Source organism: Aedes aegypti, chromosome 2 (genome assembly GCF_002204515.2).
Source record: "Aedes aegypti strain LVP_AGWG chromosome 2, AaegL5.0 Primary Assembly, whole genome shotgun sequence".
In the NCBI taxonomy this organism is placed as follows: Eukaryota; Metazoa; Arthropoda; class Insecta; order Diptera; family Culicidae; genus Aedes; species Aedes aegypti.
In genome coordinates, this window is record NC_035108.1 from 229,582,788 (window position 1) to 229,600,668 (window position 17,881).

At 37.2% G+C, this 17,881-nt stretch overlaps 1 protein-coding gene across 4 annotated transcripts in view; it reads left to right on the forward strand.

The window, feature by feature from the left end:
• The window catches only part of LOC5574548 (scavenger receptor class B member 1), a 494,233-nt gene that overhangs the window by 259,495 nt on the left and 216,857 nt on the right, over positions 1-17,881 (forward strand). For all 4 annotated transcript variants that reach the window (XM_021844301.1, XM_021844303.1, XM_021844300.1 and 1 more), the window contains exon 7: positions 1,802-1,919. In XM_021844301.1, coding sequence (XP_021699993.1) covers positions 1,802-1,919 — 118 coding nt within the window. The remainder of the gene's footprint in view (positions 1-1,801; positions 1,920-17,881) is intronic.

Here is a 17,881-nt window from a genome sequence, read left to right on the forward strand (position 1 = left end):
ACTTTTGAACCAATAGTTTTCACACAACATTTTCAATAGTTATCAAAAATTGAGGTAATTTGTAGTTCGTCACAGAAAAATGAGATGAATTGGTTGAGAAACGGCGGAGATGTAGCTCCCTGAAGTTGACCATTTTGTATGGGAAAACGGCTTTGGTGCATTTTATATGTCCGATACTGTATATCATTATAATTTGGATATTTACCACTATCCGAAAACATTCACATCCCTAGACAGCAATTCATGCTCGCAAATCTACTTACTTTTAACTTGCAAAGAACAGGGTAGGTAATAAAAAAATCTCACGCAGGACACCACGTATCAAGTTTGCCGACGTGCACTTTATTTTGATTTTTGCAATATTTATTTTTTTTTAGATCTATAAAGCAGCAGCGAATCTTTTCAGATACCTATGTTGATAAAGCAGAAAAAAAATGCTGAGTAAACATTGCAAATTATTATAAACTCAATTAAATTTACTTTGAGTCAACTAAATTATAGTTGAAAATTGTAAAATATCTTGCTGGTGAACATTGACCCCGATTCGAGTGGTTTAGCGCAGCCCTGGTGGTGACTAGCGGCACTACTTCGTCCTTCTATAGGGTGGAGCAATGTTGGCTGCGTTCGTGGGATCTTTCGGGACATCTTACTCAAATCTATCTACAAACGTTTTTATTTCTTTTTACACATTATTTACGAACTACACACGACAAATCTCATCAACACTAGACATTACACAGACACTGGTTACAAACTGGAGGATACGAAATGGAAATCAACAAGCAGGCAGGCTGCTGTCAATCTTAAATTTTCGTAAAAATGATCTGAGTGTGCCTAGAAATGTATGGTCATGATTTCGTCACGCTAAAAAATTTTATATAATTTATACAACACAAAGACCACCCACTGTTAAGAAAAGTTGTACTTGGTCTAAATTATGCATGAGAATTTTACAACTTATCTGAAATATGTTTCTAACTAACATACGGCTAGCAACGTTCTGATTTAGTATATTTATTGGGTTAATTGCCTACACCGAAATGATTGTATGAGGTATTTTAAGGGTGAACTTTTACTGTGGTTTCCTGCGAGACAACCAAACAAACAACGGTTAGCACTCGTGGAAAAGGTTCTGTTCAATTTGAACAACCGAAATGTTTGAGTCCGCACCCCCTAGGTTTTTTTTTTATAATTGTATAATGAATGATAATGAAAATCAGGTAAAACATGATAAAAATACGTTTCATAACATATTGTACATTTAAAATAAAAAAATGAAATGAGATCACCAAATTGATCATTCATCCTTGACTGAGTAGTTGTAAGCTATTTTAATCAGCCAGCTCATTTAACAAATGCAAAACACCACTCCGGCGACGCGAAAACCCTCGCGAAAAAACTCGATTGCACTCAGAGCGCGTGCAAACTAAAACGAGAAAAAAGGCAAAGTAGTCCGTCATTCGTAGGCAGAAAAAAAGTTTGCCCGTGAACAACTAAGGAAAGTGTACCAGTTATGGCTTTAGTGGTTCCCTATTTGGCAATATGCATAATTTGGAAAACTTTTACATTTTTAATCTTTTTGAATGTTTTAACATCAAGATTTATCCTTCATTTTACTGCTAAATCACAAAAGATTTTTCAAAATGTGAAGGCATTCAAGATATCACGTATGGCGAAATAGGGAACCACTATGGCCATAACTGGTACACCTACCCTAGTGTAATAAAAAAAAACATGATCGTATAAATATTTACATAAAGAAATGATCAAATAATCATATATGAACCAACTACATTTACAGGTCCAAACTGGCAGCAATCATGAGGTTGATGGATTACAAGCAACGAAATTTGTATTTGAAGAAAATGCTCTTGATAACGGTCAAATCGATGCTCGAAACAAGTGTTTCTGCAGGAAAGGTAAGATCATATACTATGTACAAGTCTTTTTCGTTTATTTCTGGGTGACCCATTCGGGGTGGTATCATGCAGTCTGCCACTTTATCGTTCCCCTCAATCTCAGATCCCATATTTCAAACATAAATATTTTTGCACAGACAAACAGACGTAACACTTAGAACAAATCTCGATCAAAATCATAGTCACGAAGACATATACGCCCAATGCCAAAATCGGTGTGTTTGGCCTACAAGCCAACAGATGGCGGTAGTGTGTAAACGTCAAACACGAACAAAAATGACGCGAGCGCTGCAGGTGGCGGATAAGCCACCTACAATATTTTTGACCGTTAAAAAGGTGATCGATGGACAATGATGAGAGTGTGACGTCTGTTTGTCTGTGATTTTTGTATTCTTCCTTTCCACTCTTTCAAATGATTTTTTCATAAGGCTTATCGACTGCTTCGCGTTAAAAATTGGCTAATCAAAGTGCAAAGTTTTATTTTTGACAAGCTTCGCCGCGTCGCAATTCGATTCTCAATAGTGCGCATCAGGGCCTTGAAATGCCAGTGAAAGTTCAATTCAAATGATATTTAACATTTGTGAATTTCATCGCTCCCTGAAAAATGACATTTGAAATTTGTGAATTTCATCGTTCCCTGAAAAATTGCAATAAGCCATTTTATGAGACGTTTCGATTCATATGGTTTTAGTTAGTTTACCAGCTTTGAAACTTGCAAGCGGGTCCATTTATTTACGTTTTTCATAGCGCCACATTTGGAAGGATCTCATTCAATGATGGCATGCAACGAACTTTTAAATATTCTCATGTGAAATTAAAATCAGCAAGCAGGGAAGAACTCCTATCATTTCCTGGTAAAATCAACCATGTAATTGGTAAGAAACATACCCTGAAAGAGACGGGAACGTCATCACCAACAAACATATGACTAGCGCCATTCACAAGTCATGCTAGTTTTTCGAACAATAACAATGAGCAGCCCACCAGGGAATAATTTATATCACTTGAGATAGGTAGACATGACAAAAACGTCATTCGAACATCTCGTAATTTTACGGCTTATTCTGATGTTCGATTACTGTAGTTGGCAATGCTTTCCAATGATAAATTTCCAATAAAAATGTGAAATCCAATTTTAATTTTTGACATATTTTTAGCATTTTCCGACTCTGGTGCTCATAATACTCATAATAGGATCTTAAAGCCTGTTAGAGATTCTTTAGGTTGGGAACCACTATTGTCTCAAACCGGGCTTTTGTCCTGGGCCTCAGGGTTGTTTATGCTGCTCCAAGAGGAAATTGGGGTGATGTGGAAAAACTTCCCTTTTTAAAGGGAAGTTTTTCCACGTCAAAATTTACGTTGTCGAGGTGGACACCGAACTTAACAGATGGAGGAAAAACAGTGTACCGTCGATGGGGGTGACAATGGGTCTAGGGGGTGAGATTGGGTCAAAACGGAAAATTATGATTTAAAAAGACAATTTACACCGTCTTCAGCCAAAGGCTGTACAGACTGAACAATCACGAACATTAGGCAACGGACAACACGGAACACCCAGTAGCCCAATGATGAATTTTTCGTTTGACGAAAAGTTTTCACCGACTGGCGCGGAATCGAACCCACACCTCGTGACACAATACGCCTAGACGACTGACGCCGCTAACCGCAAGGCCACGAAGCCCACAATTTATAAAATATTTCAGCTAATAACGCTGATATTACTAAAATTAATAATTCATATGTTAGGGAACATAGTATTACACGTAATTCATCACAATATACATTTTTAGAAATAGTAGTTTTCGTTTACTTTACCAATAAACTTGTATGTTGAAACTAGATGAAATTTACCACATTAAATTTCTCCTGTGCAAAGTATCACGCATGTACTTTAACCTCTATCGTTATTTTAGTAGAAGGTTGAAAGTCTTTTCATTGCACTTCATACGTATTTTCAGGAATCTATTTGATTTTTCCACAAATTTTTTTTTTTTCGGTACGGTGTCTTAAACATCAAAAATGGGGGTGACATTGGGTCAAGCAAGAACGATAGTAAATGAAATTGCAAGTCCACTTTTTTGACATTTTACGGTGCCGGGGGTTCTCTTTTTTCATTAAGAAGTGTTTATTCTTTCTAAATATTGCGGCGCTTATATTAAATCCACATCCAGCGGCGGCGGTAACGCGCAGAAGATATGCGCGCAAGTCAAACGCAACGTCAAAATTCAAGTAGGCTTGGATTTTTTCGTTCTTCAAGGACGCAAATGTTTCAAATTTGCTAAATCTGAAACATTTGGTGATTTTCATTATCACTGCGACGGTATATCGACATTTTCAGATAATCGCATTACGTGGATTTATCTCGCAGAGCACAATACAGCATCCCTGAAACATCAAACAAGTCTACATGAGTATTCCGTGCGTTGACTAACAATGCAACGCATTTTGACAACTTCTCAAACCAGCAACTGTGTTTCGTGCGCAGCAACATCGTAAAATTTTATCAAGTGGATTTTTTTTTCGAAATTTAATTATTTATCAGTGTTTTCATATTATAGAAACATCTCACGGAAGTACAAATGAGTTGGATCGCTGAAATACTGGGATAATGACGTCAACATCTGCCTGAAATGCACTGATCGTGGAATGTCGCACCGAAATTTAACTATTTGTGAAGGTTTAAAATAATAACTGTTCCAGTACACCTTTGGGGAAACTGAATAGGCTTTATGGTAATGGGGAAGAGACTTTGAAGAAAATTTGAGGGAAAAAAACAAAAAAATTTATGTAAACTTGACGATAAATGTTGGATTTGCATATTTTTCTCATAGCTCTTCAATTTTTTGGTATAATCGTTCTTTTAAGTGGGTTTATCATATCTGTGAAACATATTAGATATCTTCTCGTCTTGTTTGCATCGTATTTCATCAATACCTTTCAGCTGTGAACGGTTTTGCAATAATATTCTCAAAAACAAGTTATTTCAATTACAGTGACCCAATGTCACCCCCTCTATGGGGTGAGATTTGGTCATTTTTCATTCACTTGTGGTGCCGCTGTGAATAAATATTATTCTTTAATATTTTGAACAGTTGTTAATGTACCATCAAAGTATATACACACCAAATTTGAAGTTTATTGGAGTTAAATTGCGATAGTTATCCAATAAATAAATCGTACATATCCCTTTTTGACCCATTGTCACCCCCAACGACGGTAGTTGTTTTTTAAAGGGAAGTTTTTCCACGTCAAAATTTACGTTGTCGAGGTGGACACCGAACTTAAGAGATGGAGGAAAAACAGTGTACCGTCGATGGGGGTGACAATGGGTCTAGGGGGTGAGATTGGGTCAAAACGGAAAATTATGATTTAAAAAGACAATTTACACCGTCTTCAGCCAAAGGCTGTACAGACTGAACAATCACGAACATTAGGCAACGGACAACACGGAACACCCAGTAGCCCAATGATGAATTTTTCGTTTGACGAAAAGTTTTCACCGACTGGAGCGGGAATCGAACCCACACCTCGTGACACAATACGCCTAGACGACTGACGCCGCTAACCGCAAGGCCACGAAGCCCACAATTTATAAAATATTTCAGCTAATAACGCTGATATTACTAAAATTAATAATTCATATGTTAGGGAACATAGTATTACACGTAATTCATCACAATATACATTTTTAGAAATAGTAGTTTTCGTTTACTTTACCAATAAACTTGTATGTTGAAACTAGATGAAATTTACCACATTAAATTTCTCCTGTGCAAAGTATCACGCATGTACTTTAACCTCTATCGTTATTTTAGTAGAACACACTTAAATCAGAATGCCGATCTCAGCTGTGCAAATCTCGGTTAAAGTTCGTTTGCTGACATCTCAGCAAAAGTGACGTTTGATGTCAGCGGCACCCACAGGTGCTGCTATAAACAAACTTGATTTTCTGCTGACATATCAGCTAAAACTCAGTTGCCGATCGCTCGGCTGTGCGGATCTCGGCAAAAGAATGAAAATTAGCCGAGCTCAACTAAGTGTGAAGGTTGAAAGTCTTTTCATTGCACTTCATACGTATTTTCAGGAATCTATTTGATTTTTCCACAAAAAAATTTTTTTTTCGGTACGGTGTCTTAAACATCAAAAATGGGGGTGACATTGGGTCAAGCAAGAACGATAGTAAATGAAATTGCAAGTCCACTTTTTTGACATTTTACGGTGCCGGGGGTTCTCTTTTTTCATTAAGAAGTGTTTATTATTTCTAAATACAGCATCCCTGAAACATCAAACAAGTCTACATGAGTATTCCGTGCGTTGACTAACAATGCAACGCATTTTGACAACTTCTCAAACCAGCAACTGTGTTTCGTGCGCAGCAACATCGTAAAATTTTATCAAGTGGATTTTTTTTCGAAATTTAATTATTTATCAGTGTTTTCATATTATAGAAACATCTCACGGAAGTACAAATGAGTTGGATCGCTGAAATACTGGGATAATGACGTCAACATCTGCCTGAAATGCACTGATCGTGGAATGTCGCACCGAAATTTAACTATTTGTGAAGGTTTAAAATAATAACTGTTCCAGTACACCTTTGGGGAAACTGAATAGGCTTTATGGTAATGGGGAAGAGACTTTGAAGAAAATTTGAGGGAAAAAACAAGAAAATTTATGTAAACTTGACGATAAATGTTGGATTTGCATATTTTTCTCATAGCTCTTCACTTTTTTGGTATAATCGTTCTTTTAAGTGGGTTTATCATATCTGTGAAACATATTAGATATCTTCTCGTCTTGTTTGCATCGTATTTCATCAATACCTTTCAGCTGTGAACGGGTTTGCAATAATATTCTCAAAAACAAGTTATTTCAATTACAGTGACCCAATGTCACCCCCTCTATGGGGTGAGATTTGGTCATTTTTCATTCACTTATGGTGCCGCTGTGAATAAATATTATTCTTTAATATTTTGAACAGTTGTTAATGTACCATCAAAGTATATACACACCAAATTTGAAGTTTATTGGAGTTAAATTGCGATAGTTATTCAATAAATAAATCGTACATATCCCTTTTTGACCCATTGTCACCCCCAACGACGGTAGTTGTTTTTTAAAGGGAAGTTTTTCCACGTCAAAATTTACGTTGTCGAGGTGGACACCGAACTTAAGAGATGGAGGAAAAACAGGGCTTATCTTGCAATGATTAAAAAAAGAATAGAATTTTTCAACAATTTACAGATTTATAATTTTCGAGAAAGGAGGGAAATTAGGGATTGTGGGATTTTACGTTACCGACACAGCTCTAGCGCGGCGACGGCCAAACATGGGGAACCACCGCCGGCGTGGGTGATGTGGGCTGTCTTCAGGAGAGAGATCGTTGAACAACCGTGCCAGATATCCTGGATGGCACTGAGGGAGCTGCGTCGTCTCTCGTGGTCTTCCAATGGCGGACCGCACTCGTCTTCCGGGCCTGAATGGGGTGATTGGCATCCCGGGGCTTCGGCTTCACTCACTATCACTGGCTAGGCAAACTTCACTACACTGAGAACAGCGTTGCGGTTGAAAATACTATATCAGAGGGTTAAATTAAATACACAACGCCACTTGATTTGTGCAGACTAAATTCGCATTTATTTGGAATATTTTGTGCATTCAATTTTACCATGGCACCATTTGTATAGTAAAAATTACTATATCATGGTCAAAAACTTGCAGCAGACCAGAATCGAACCGAGGATCTGGCGATTGCCAAGCGCGAACGCTAGCCGCTCGGCTATCGACGCGGTTGGATTGAGAGGGAACAAAACGCAAATAAAAAGCGTTCATGATAGCTCAATCGTGGTTGGAATAGTAATTTTAAAAACACGTTCATGGTTTTCATTACTGCAACGCTTGTTTCAGTGTAGTCAACCGGGCCGGAATGGATGAAATAGCACACAGGGACTCTTACGTTCACTTTTGCACTCGCGTAGCTCCGAAGCACTGAACTTTTCGTTGCCTGATAGAGAGGGAAAAACGAGGATTAAATTCGCGCACAACTTTGTAGCAAGAATTTCGTTCACCTTCGTTTACCGTTCACACAAAAAGTTATGTATTCACTTTACACTTGATTTCTAATCACTACTTTTTGATCCAGTTTCCTAATAGAGCTTAGTGACATTTGAACACACGAAGACTAGCATACGCTCGTCATACACAGTTTGTTTTTGTTTCCTCAAAGAAACTTGCATACGCTTTCCAGACTCATCAAAACGCATATGGAAATATTACCAATTCAATTTGAAAAATTTACACCCGGATTCTGGGTGTTTTTCGAGACAGAGTGCATATTGTTTTCCTCTAAGGTTCACAACCACATCTACACTAAAGCACCCATACCATTAGGCGTGATAACCACTATTGCAAGTAATTTACGTTTTTCATTATTTTTCATACGTTATGACTACCATTCTTCCATGCGCTTGTGTTGAAAGTTTGAGAAATTTGAGAATCCAGCGCAATGTTATGGATTTTACTCAGGTGGCGCAGATGATTGATGCGTGCCACTAGTTCTCTCTTTTATTCTCTTGCTGTTCTTATGCTGTGCAAATAGTGATGTCACTATTTGCACTGCATAAGAACAGCGGGAGAATGAATGAGAGAACTAGTGGCACGCATCAATAATCTGCGCCACCTGAGTAAAATCCATCACATTGAATCCATCGTAGCGCGATCAGTGGGAGGAATACAAACAACAGTGTCGTCGCTCGGTGACCAGTGAAAGAAGCTGAATGTTCGAAAGGTTGTTGCCTGTACTTTTTTTCCGCTGGCGCCAACTGTTAGCGGTTATGAAGGAAATAAACACCCAAGTAACCAGTAAGCACGATAATGCGGCACGATAGCAGCATTATATGCGCATATAGGGTAATCATTTGATGCATGTCAGTTTTATATACGCATATAATGCTATTATAATGCCAGAAAAGGCGAAATAGCGTGCCATTAAAGTGCCAAGATATAACCGTGCTTCTCTGCACCACTAATGCTGATATAAGACCACGTGAGAAACGTCAGTTGTTTTCGCCAGGTTTTTCGGGCGAAGCTTTCGCGTATGCGGCCAAGCAACTGGTACACGAGGTATTGCGCAGTTCCCACCTTATTGGACCCCGCACTTTAGAATTGCGGGCGGGTTCATAAGTGCGGAAACGTCAAACCCTTTGTTTTCGCCGTTGGCGGGCAAGAAAAGGCAGTGAATCGGTTTCGCGCCAACGAAAATTCTCGAAAACTTATTCAAATAGACTCAAGTCAAAAAAGTATACAAACTTACTTTATCGATTATACGTGTTCCGCAGACGAAATTCTACACATTTCACTCTGAACCAATTCAATTTTCACTTTTACAACGTTTAATATCCGGATTTACAAAACGACGAAAGTAAGATTTTCAACTTTCGCTACCTAACCACTACTTTCGCCGCTCCACTGTATGGAGAGACAAAGTGACTTAACCACGAATCAAAACAAAACACTACTTGAGTCGATTTTACACTGGTACAAAAACGTCGCAAGTAACTGAATAAATCGGCTTGTCATTTTGTAATAATTTTTTTGTGGGAAATTATAGGAACTCCCTGGTTTTTAAACGCGAGCTTATTGTATGCCAAATTTGAGCAATGTACACGGCGAAAAAATGTTAAAAAGGTGATTCATTTTAAAACAGTTTGTGATTCTTCTGAATTGATTTTGTCAAAACCGTATGGAAGTTACTTACGTCGATTTGAAAAAGTAATCGAGAATTGTTTACGTTTTTCTCAGCAGGGTTGCTAGTTTGTTTGTTTTATTTGTTTCACGAAAACTTGCTTGTAAAACATTTGTAAAAGTATGTCAGCCATTTGAAATAGGCTTGTTCAATTATAATTAATTGTGGCAATGATGCAGTCAAGTGCAAATCTGCATTTGGATGGAAAAACCAGTGTAATTTGTCGCGCAAATGTACATTTGAAGAACTTTAGGTATGGATCCATTTGCTTGGAAACCACTGCTTGGTGACCTTCGAAGTGCGATACACAACTTTCCCAATAATCCATTTATCAAAGCAAAGCACAATAAATAAATGAATGAATGAAAACGGAAACCTCTAATAGTATGCAAAAAATGTAATAAAATATGATAAGCATTTTAAATATCATGACCAGAAGGATGCTCTTAACCCGTATAGGCCTGAGTGAAAGAAAAAATTACTAAAACTCTCACCGCTCAGCGAATACTTAACGGATTTCCATTATTTTTTGTCAGTATACTTGTACACATATCTTGTTTCTAAAAGTGGTCAGAGAATCTCGGGAATGTTCCTGTGGCCGGAGTTATTGCGGTGGATCACTGGGTCAGGTCGGGTGACAAGGGTTTTGTGCTTCTGTGCCCCTGGAGGTAGGCAAATTTCAAGTCACATATAATTTCCAGAATCGGCTATAATGTGGCCACTATATCAAGGAGTTTTATGAAAAACGCATCGACGTAAACCTTTTGATAATCGATTAAATTGAATAATTATGTTAACTGCATTTGATTGATCCTACAAATGACCATTTTCGGGTCCCAGGGATGCCTCAAATTTATGGTAAAGTGCTCAATTTGTATCTTAACATCTGTGTCAAGCTTATGGGAACGCATTTTAGTGAACTATTATGTTTGATCTATACTTTTAGAGATTGGAAACAGTTTAATACTTAACAAATCTAGAGCCGGTTCTTCTGGACATTAAGTCCGAGTGGCCGCATCTAGTACACTCTAAACGTTGCAAAACTATTCATTTATAATGTTGAATATCAGATCTTAATGATTTATGCAAAATAAAATTAATGCCATTAGAAATAAATAAAGATAACTTGGCATGTCCCAAAAAATCGCCTTTTTCTATCCGACTTGACCCAGTGACCCACCGCAATAACTCCGGCTACAGGAGTATTCCCGAGTTCCTCCGGCCATTTCTAGAAACTAGATATGTGGGCCAGTATACTAACAAAAAATTATTTCAATCCGTTAAGTATTCGCTGAGTGGTGGGGGTTTTAGTATTTTTGCTTTCACTCAGGCCTATACGGGTTAAATAAGTAGGTATTATCGTAAATATGGCTGGCCATTCTTGAGGCCTAGTTTATGAATGCCTCTTGCCACCCTTAGGGATGTGATATAGTGTGGCATAGTTGATAAGTGTCCTTCGGCTTGCTATTCCTCTAACAATTAGAGTTCAATAGGGTAACGACTGTTTATTTCGTTCTTAAACGCTAACAGTTGGCGCCAGCGGCAAAAAGTACAGGCGTCGCTCGGCGGCCAGTGAAAGAAACTGGATGTTCGAAAGGTTGTTGCCTGTACTTTTTGCCGCCGGCGCCGACTGTTAGCGTTTGAGAACGAAATAAACAGTCGTTACTCTATTGCCTTTCCAGTTTTGAATATCGCCCTATTCCCAATCAAAAAGATATTGACAAAAAAAAAAAACGGTTCAAATGTTTTTGGTTAACGATTTTTTTTTCCAACTCGGTAAAGCGGAGGAAGTCCGCTTATTTTGGTGTCGAATTTTTGATAACATTTATCGAATATTCATTACGCATAGTTATTTTTTTACGAATCGATGACGATCGCTATCGATTTGTTATATGAGTGTCTTTAAAGCTCGATATGAAGAAAAGTGAAGAAATTCAAAGATATGGTTGACCGGGAAAAGGGTAATGACTGTTTATTTTGTTCTCAAACGCTAACAGTTGGCGCCAGCGGCAAAAATTACAGATAACAACCTTTCGAACATTCAGTATCTCTTACCGGCCGTCGAGCGGCGACACACTGATCGCGCTACGCTGGATTCTCAAATTTCTCAAACTTTCGTAACATTTCTTTAAAGATTTATATTTAATGCATGCTTGATAAAGAAAGTTACTCATAAGGTTTTATAGATTGATGAAGATACTTGATTATAACGAAATTAATAGTAAAGAACAACCGACAGAAATATTTACTGTGTTATTATTTATCGCGACGGCGATCTTGAAAACTTCTTAAAATGCGTGTAAATCGCCGCAGGTACTTCTAATCGATTTGGAGTCTTCTGCGCAATTATTCCTGATTGATTAAGGCATGATCGCGCAGAAGACACCAAAACGATTTAAAGTACCTGCGGCGATCTACAAGCGTTTTTTAAGATAGTCGGCGCGAGAATTTTTCACGCCACGCATAATATTATTGGATAAAGATATTTAAAGTAGTTCATAGGATGGTTGACCGGGACTTCATTGATTCAGCTATCCACTTGTACGTATATAAATTATAATTTGGATAATTACCACTATCCAAAAACATTCACATCCCTATACTCCACGCTTACAAATCTATAACTAACAACACAAATCTACAAACTTGTAAGAAATAGTGTAGTCAATAGCGTCTCACTCAGGGGATCACGTATCAAGTTTGCCGACGCGCACTTTATTTTGATTGTTGCAATGTTTTTTTTTTTTTTCAAGTTTTTTTTTCCAGAACGAGCGAATCTCTTTAGATCTTGCAAAATGGTGTTTGCTTCCTGATTGTGCATATTTTCAGGGTAGGTAGGGGACCTTGAGACATGAAAAAGTGTCCATGGAACATAGGGTCGGAAATCACTGCTAAGGGATTTAATCAATATTCGATGTTTTAAAACTGGCTCAAATTTGATTGCCCCTATCTCACTAACCACTAATCAAAAAAAAAAATAATCTGAGCACATGAATGGAAAGCCTAAACCTTCATGCTTCAAAGCTTCTTGGACGTGAATATTGTATAAAATGTTTTAAGTTCATTAATTTTGACATCTTTGAAGCGGAGACCCGAAAAAATACGCTTTTTCAAGGTATTTTGCTAGTTAAATGTATGGAAATATCGTTTTAGCAAAAAATATTCTTCTAGAAATCATAGATTATACTGTTTTCTACCAAACTTTCTTGGAGACCAACATTGGTTGATTTACCGTTTGACCACAATCGTTAGATCAAAATCATGCATAAAATTCATCGAACAGCTGAAATCATCGCCATGCACAGTGGTTTAAAACCCAAAAAACACGATCATCAGCTTTTTCAGTATCAAAGAGTGAAAATATTGCCATACTATATTCGGCAAAGTTACTGCATATGTTAAGCAGCAACTTTTGACATTCATAAATTTTTGATAAATTTACTCATAAGTGATATAAAATTTTTATTTTCTCTGTTTGTCGTTATATGCAATTGTTGTCTTCGACTAAAGCGACGCCCTGTCAGATCTCGTTCCCAATCAAACATTTTTCGTATTGGATATGTATTCTAGAATCATTTTAGGCCTAAAACATGATCCAAATTATTTTTTCAGTCAAACAAATAGATTTAACGCTGTAATATAAATTTGAAAATCGCGCTGTCCCGCGAAACGCGGGACGTCTGGTCACTTTATCTTCGACAAAGTTATTGGAATTGTTAAATGAAGAAAAGTTGTCGAAGACACTTTAACTCTATCTATTAAAATAAAGGATTTATTGCAATTTTTATATAAAAACCACTTCAAAAGTACAAATACTCACTTAACTTTTTTCGCAGTGATTTTAATGGCTTACGATGTTCTAGGACTATGTATATATTTTCAAAATACAAAGCTTTGCTGAACATACCAAGACAATATCTTCATTTTTTCTATGAGTTATACGCATTTTATTGTGGAAAATTAACCTTTTTACACTAAAATATCTCGAAAAGTTGCAAAAAGTTGCAAACAAAATTACATGCAATAGAAAGACCAACATCTTTACTATGTTTTCCAGGTGGACTCATTCGTGTCTTCGTGTGTCTTTGCCACTTTTCTGCCAGTTGAAAAATTGAATATTTTTACTTATAAGTATTGATTATGCGTATCTGAGAACTATTTATAATTACGCATAATTGAGGTAGCTATCATTGAAAGCTTTAAGTTTGAAGTTTTCGAACGAAAAGTCATTATTTTGTTCATCTTAATAGTTTTTTTTTGTTATATATGTACACTGGAAAAAAAAATCTTTGGTAAATATTACTATCATACACGCAAAACAAATGTGTGGTAAAAACTATCATTTTAGGGGGTTGACTTAAGCGCTCGCACCGGCAATTTTCAGCTTACCAGAAATGCTCTTGATTTTACCATGTCTGTTGTCGAAATCAGATTGTTGTAAATTATTTCTGTCAAATGGATCGGTAATGGTGTGGGATGTAAACATAGTAAATTGGTCTGAAATTTCATGGTAGTTTCAAGAATGGGCGTAGTCAGCTAAAATAGTAATTTTTACCATAGATATTTTTTCCCGTGTAGCTGACTATGCCCATTCCTTAAACTACCATGGTATTTCAGAACAATTTACTACGTTTTTAGTGAACTGGTACATTTGACAGAAATAAATTTCATCAATCTCATTTCGACTACATACATGTTAAAATCAAGCGTATTTCTGGTCTGATGAAAATTGCCGGTGCGAGCGCTCAAGTGATCTCCCTAAAATGGTAGTTTTTACCCCACAATTTTTTTACGTGTATATATGTACTATAAGGCTATCGCACCCTTCTCTTTCGAGCAACAAGATCAAATGGGATTTTTTGTTTGTTGTTTTCATACGGAAACGGTTTCCGTATGAAAACAATCCATAAGCGTGCGTGTGCTGGAAAGAGAAAGGCGATTAAACGCCAGATTGCCTTATACAATGGGCGAAACAAATTCATTTTATTCAGTTAATTATTCTTATCTCAAGTGTACTAAATAGAAACATCCAAATTTGATTCACTCAGTTCCCTCCTCACCTGAATAACAAGTTTCTGCATGTACGCTTTATTCGATACTAATAGCTGAGAAAGCTTCAATGTCACTTTTCTTAAGCTTGTCACCACTAGATCCGACGACTCTAACATGCGATTAAGAAGATAAACTCTCGCATTTCCAACTATTTGTCTGTTTTTCACATAACAGGGTTTTAGAATTGTAAACGACCATGTACGCTATGCCAATTCTTCCAAACTTCTAAATTGAAGGAAGTATGGATTGAACGGAGTATGTGTTTTGCAAAATTAGTGAGCATTGTAGTAGCACACTTCAGAGAAGTTTACGTGATTGATTTTTCTATTGCAGCCTTTTAAATTTTGACCGTCTGATTGATGTCTTATATGAGCATTAAAGAACAGTTCAGTGGCTCTGAAATACGTCATTTTGTAATATCAAAAACCTGATCAAAGGATATTAATTGCGTCGCTTAAATCTTGCTGCGGTATAAATTGAACATTTTTAAAAAGTAGGAGGGCAAATAAGCGGACTTGTTAATTGAAAAAGCTGTTAGTGGAACAACTCCAAAGAAACTAAACGATGAAGATAGTTCCATATCGTAACAAAATACTGATAGACAGTAGATAACTTTTTTTTTAATTTCTGGTATTTCAGAATTAAGATCATCTCAATTATGCGTAGTTATAAATAGTGCTCAGATACGCATAATCAAATTGAAAAATATTCAAATTTTCAACTGGCAGAAAAGTGGCAAAGACACACGAAGACACCGATGAGTCCACCTGGAAAACATATTAGAGATGTTGGTCTTTCTATTGCATGTAATTTTGTTTGCAACTTTTTGCAACTTTTCGAGATATTTTAGTGTAAAAGGGTCAATTTTCCACAATAAAATGCGTATAACTCATAGAAAAAATGAAGATATTGTCTTGGCATGTTCAGCAAAGTTTTGTATTTTGAGAATATATACTTAGTCCTAGAACATCGTAAGCCATTAAAATCACTGCGAAAAAAGTTAAGTGAGTATTTGTACTTTTGAAGTGGTTTTTATATAAAAATTGCCATAAATCCTTTATTTTAATAGATAGAGTTAAAGTGTCTTCGACAACTTTTCTTCTTTTAACAATTCCAACATCTTTGTCGAAGACACCAATTGCTTCTAACGACAAACAGAGAAAATAAAAATTTGATATCACTTATGAGTAAATTCATCCAAAATTTATGAATGTCAAAAGTTGTTGCTTAACATATGCAGTAACTTTGCCGAATATAGTATGGCAATATTTTCACTCTTTGACACTGAAAAAGCTGATGATCGTGTTTTTTGGGTTTTAAACCACTGTGCCATGGTTTCATTAAAATGTGCCTTTGGCAGCCCTTCCTTTCCGCTCTTTCTCTCGCTGCGTCGAATGTCGAGTTCGTTTTTGAACTTTGGATTGAACTGGTGAAATCCATCCTGAATCACAGTTCCAGCTCCTACCCGATTCAGATTCGACCGAACAAAAATTAGCCTGACGTTGGTTTATTTACATTTTCATCATCGACAAAGCTCACAAAAAGAAAAACGACATAAGACTGCTGGCGTGAGAACGAACGCTGGTATTGTTATATGTCGAATTCGTTTTTAAACCTGGAACTGGCGCAACCCGTTCTGAATCACAGTTTCAACCCCAACCCGATTCAGGTTCGACCAAACTAAAATTTGCTTGACGTTTGTTTGTTTATGAGTTGATCACCGACCCAGTTCCTAAAAACGAAAACGACAATAGTAAGGTGGTGATCGCATCCTCAAATAGGGCGATATTCAAAACTGAAAAGGCAATAGATGGCTCTTTTTCAATGGTAGTAAAAACGAAATCCTGAAGCAAAGAAAACACCACGAATGATGAACTAAACACAAAAAGTTATGTATTCACTTTACACTTGATTTCTAATCACTACTTTTTCGATCCAGATTCCTAATTGCAAGTATTTTACGATTTTCATTATTTTCCATACGTTTTGACAGTTCTCCGACTACCATTCTTCCATGCGCTTGTGTTGAAAGTTTGAGAAATTTGAGAATCCAGCGTAGCGCGATCAGTGAGCGGAATATAAACATCAGTGTCGCCGCTCGGCGGCCGGTAAGAGAAACTGAATGTTCGAAAGGTTGTTGTCTGTAATTTTTGCCGCTGGCGCCAACTGTTAGCGATTATGAACGAAATAAACAGTCGTTACCCTATTGCGCACCGTATCTCCGCCGAGAGAAAACATAGCTCATTGCACCGTTACGTCATCAGAAAATCGCTCTTTTTCCCTCCTCCGGGAAATCTGAAAACAACGGTGCCAGTTCCTGTCAAAATTGACAGGTACTGGCACCATTGTTTTCAAGTTTCGTTAAAGAGCGAAAGAGAGAGAATTCGTCATCAAACGTCAACATCCCACCGCAAAATCGCTAGTGTTTGGAGGGGATTTTAACCTCCAAATTGCCAAATAACCTCTAAATCATCACCTCCAAGTTAGTTCTAATACACTCCGTTATATGAAATATGGTGGCGCGTCGATCGTCGCAAGTTTATCGTTGAACAGTCAATAGGGCGATATTCAAAACTGAAAAGGCAATAGATGGCTCTTTTTCAGTGGTAGTAAAAACGAAATCCTGAAGCAAAGAAAGCACCACGGAAGATGAACTAAACACAAATAGTTATGTATTCACTTTGCACTTGATTTCTAATCACTACTTTTTTGATTCAGTTTCCTAACTGCAAGCAATTTAAGATTTTTATTATTTTCAATACGTTTTGACAGTTCTGCGACTACCATTCTTCCATGCGCTTGTGTTGAAAGTTTGAGAAATTTGAGAATCCAGCGTAGCGCGATCAGTGAGAGGAATACAAACATCAGTGTCGCCGCTCGGCGGCCGGTAAGAGAAACTGAATGTTCGAAATGTTGTTGTCTGTAATTTTTGCCGCTGGCGCCAACTGTTAGCGTTTGAGAACAAAATAAACAGTCATTACCCTATTTCGCCGTGAAATGCCTAATAGGATAACGACTGTTTATTTCGATCTTAACTGCTAACAGTTGGCGCCAGCGTCAAAAAGTACAGACAACAACCTTTCGAACATTCAGTTTCTTTCACCGGCCGCCGAGCGACGACACTGTTGTTTGTATTCCTCCCACTGATCGCGCTCCGCTGGATTCT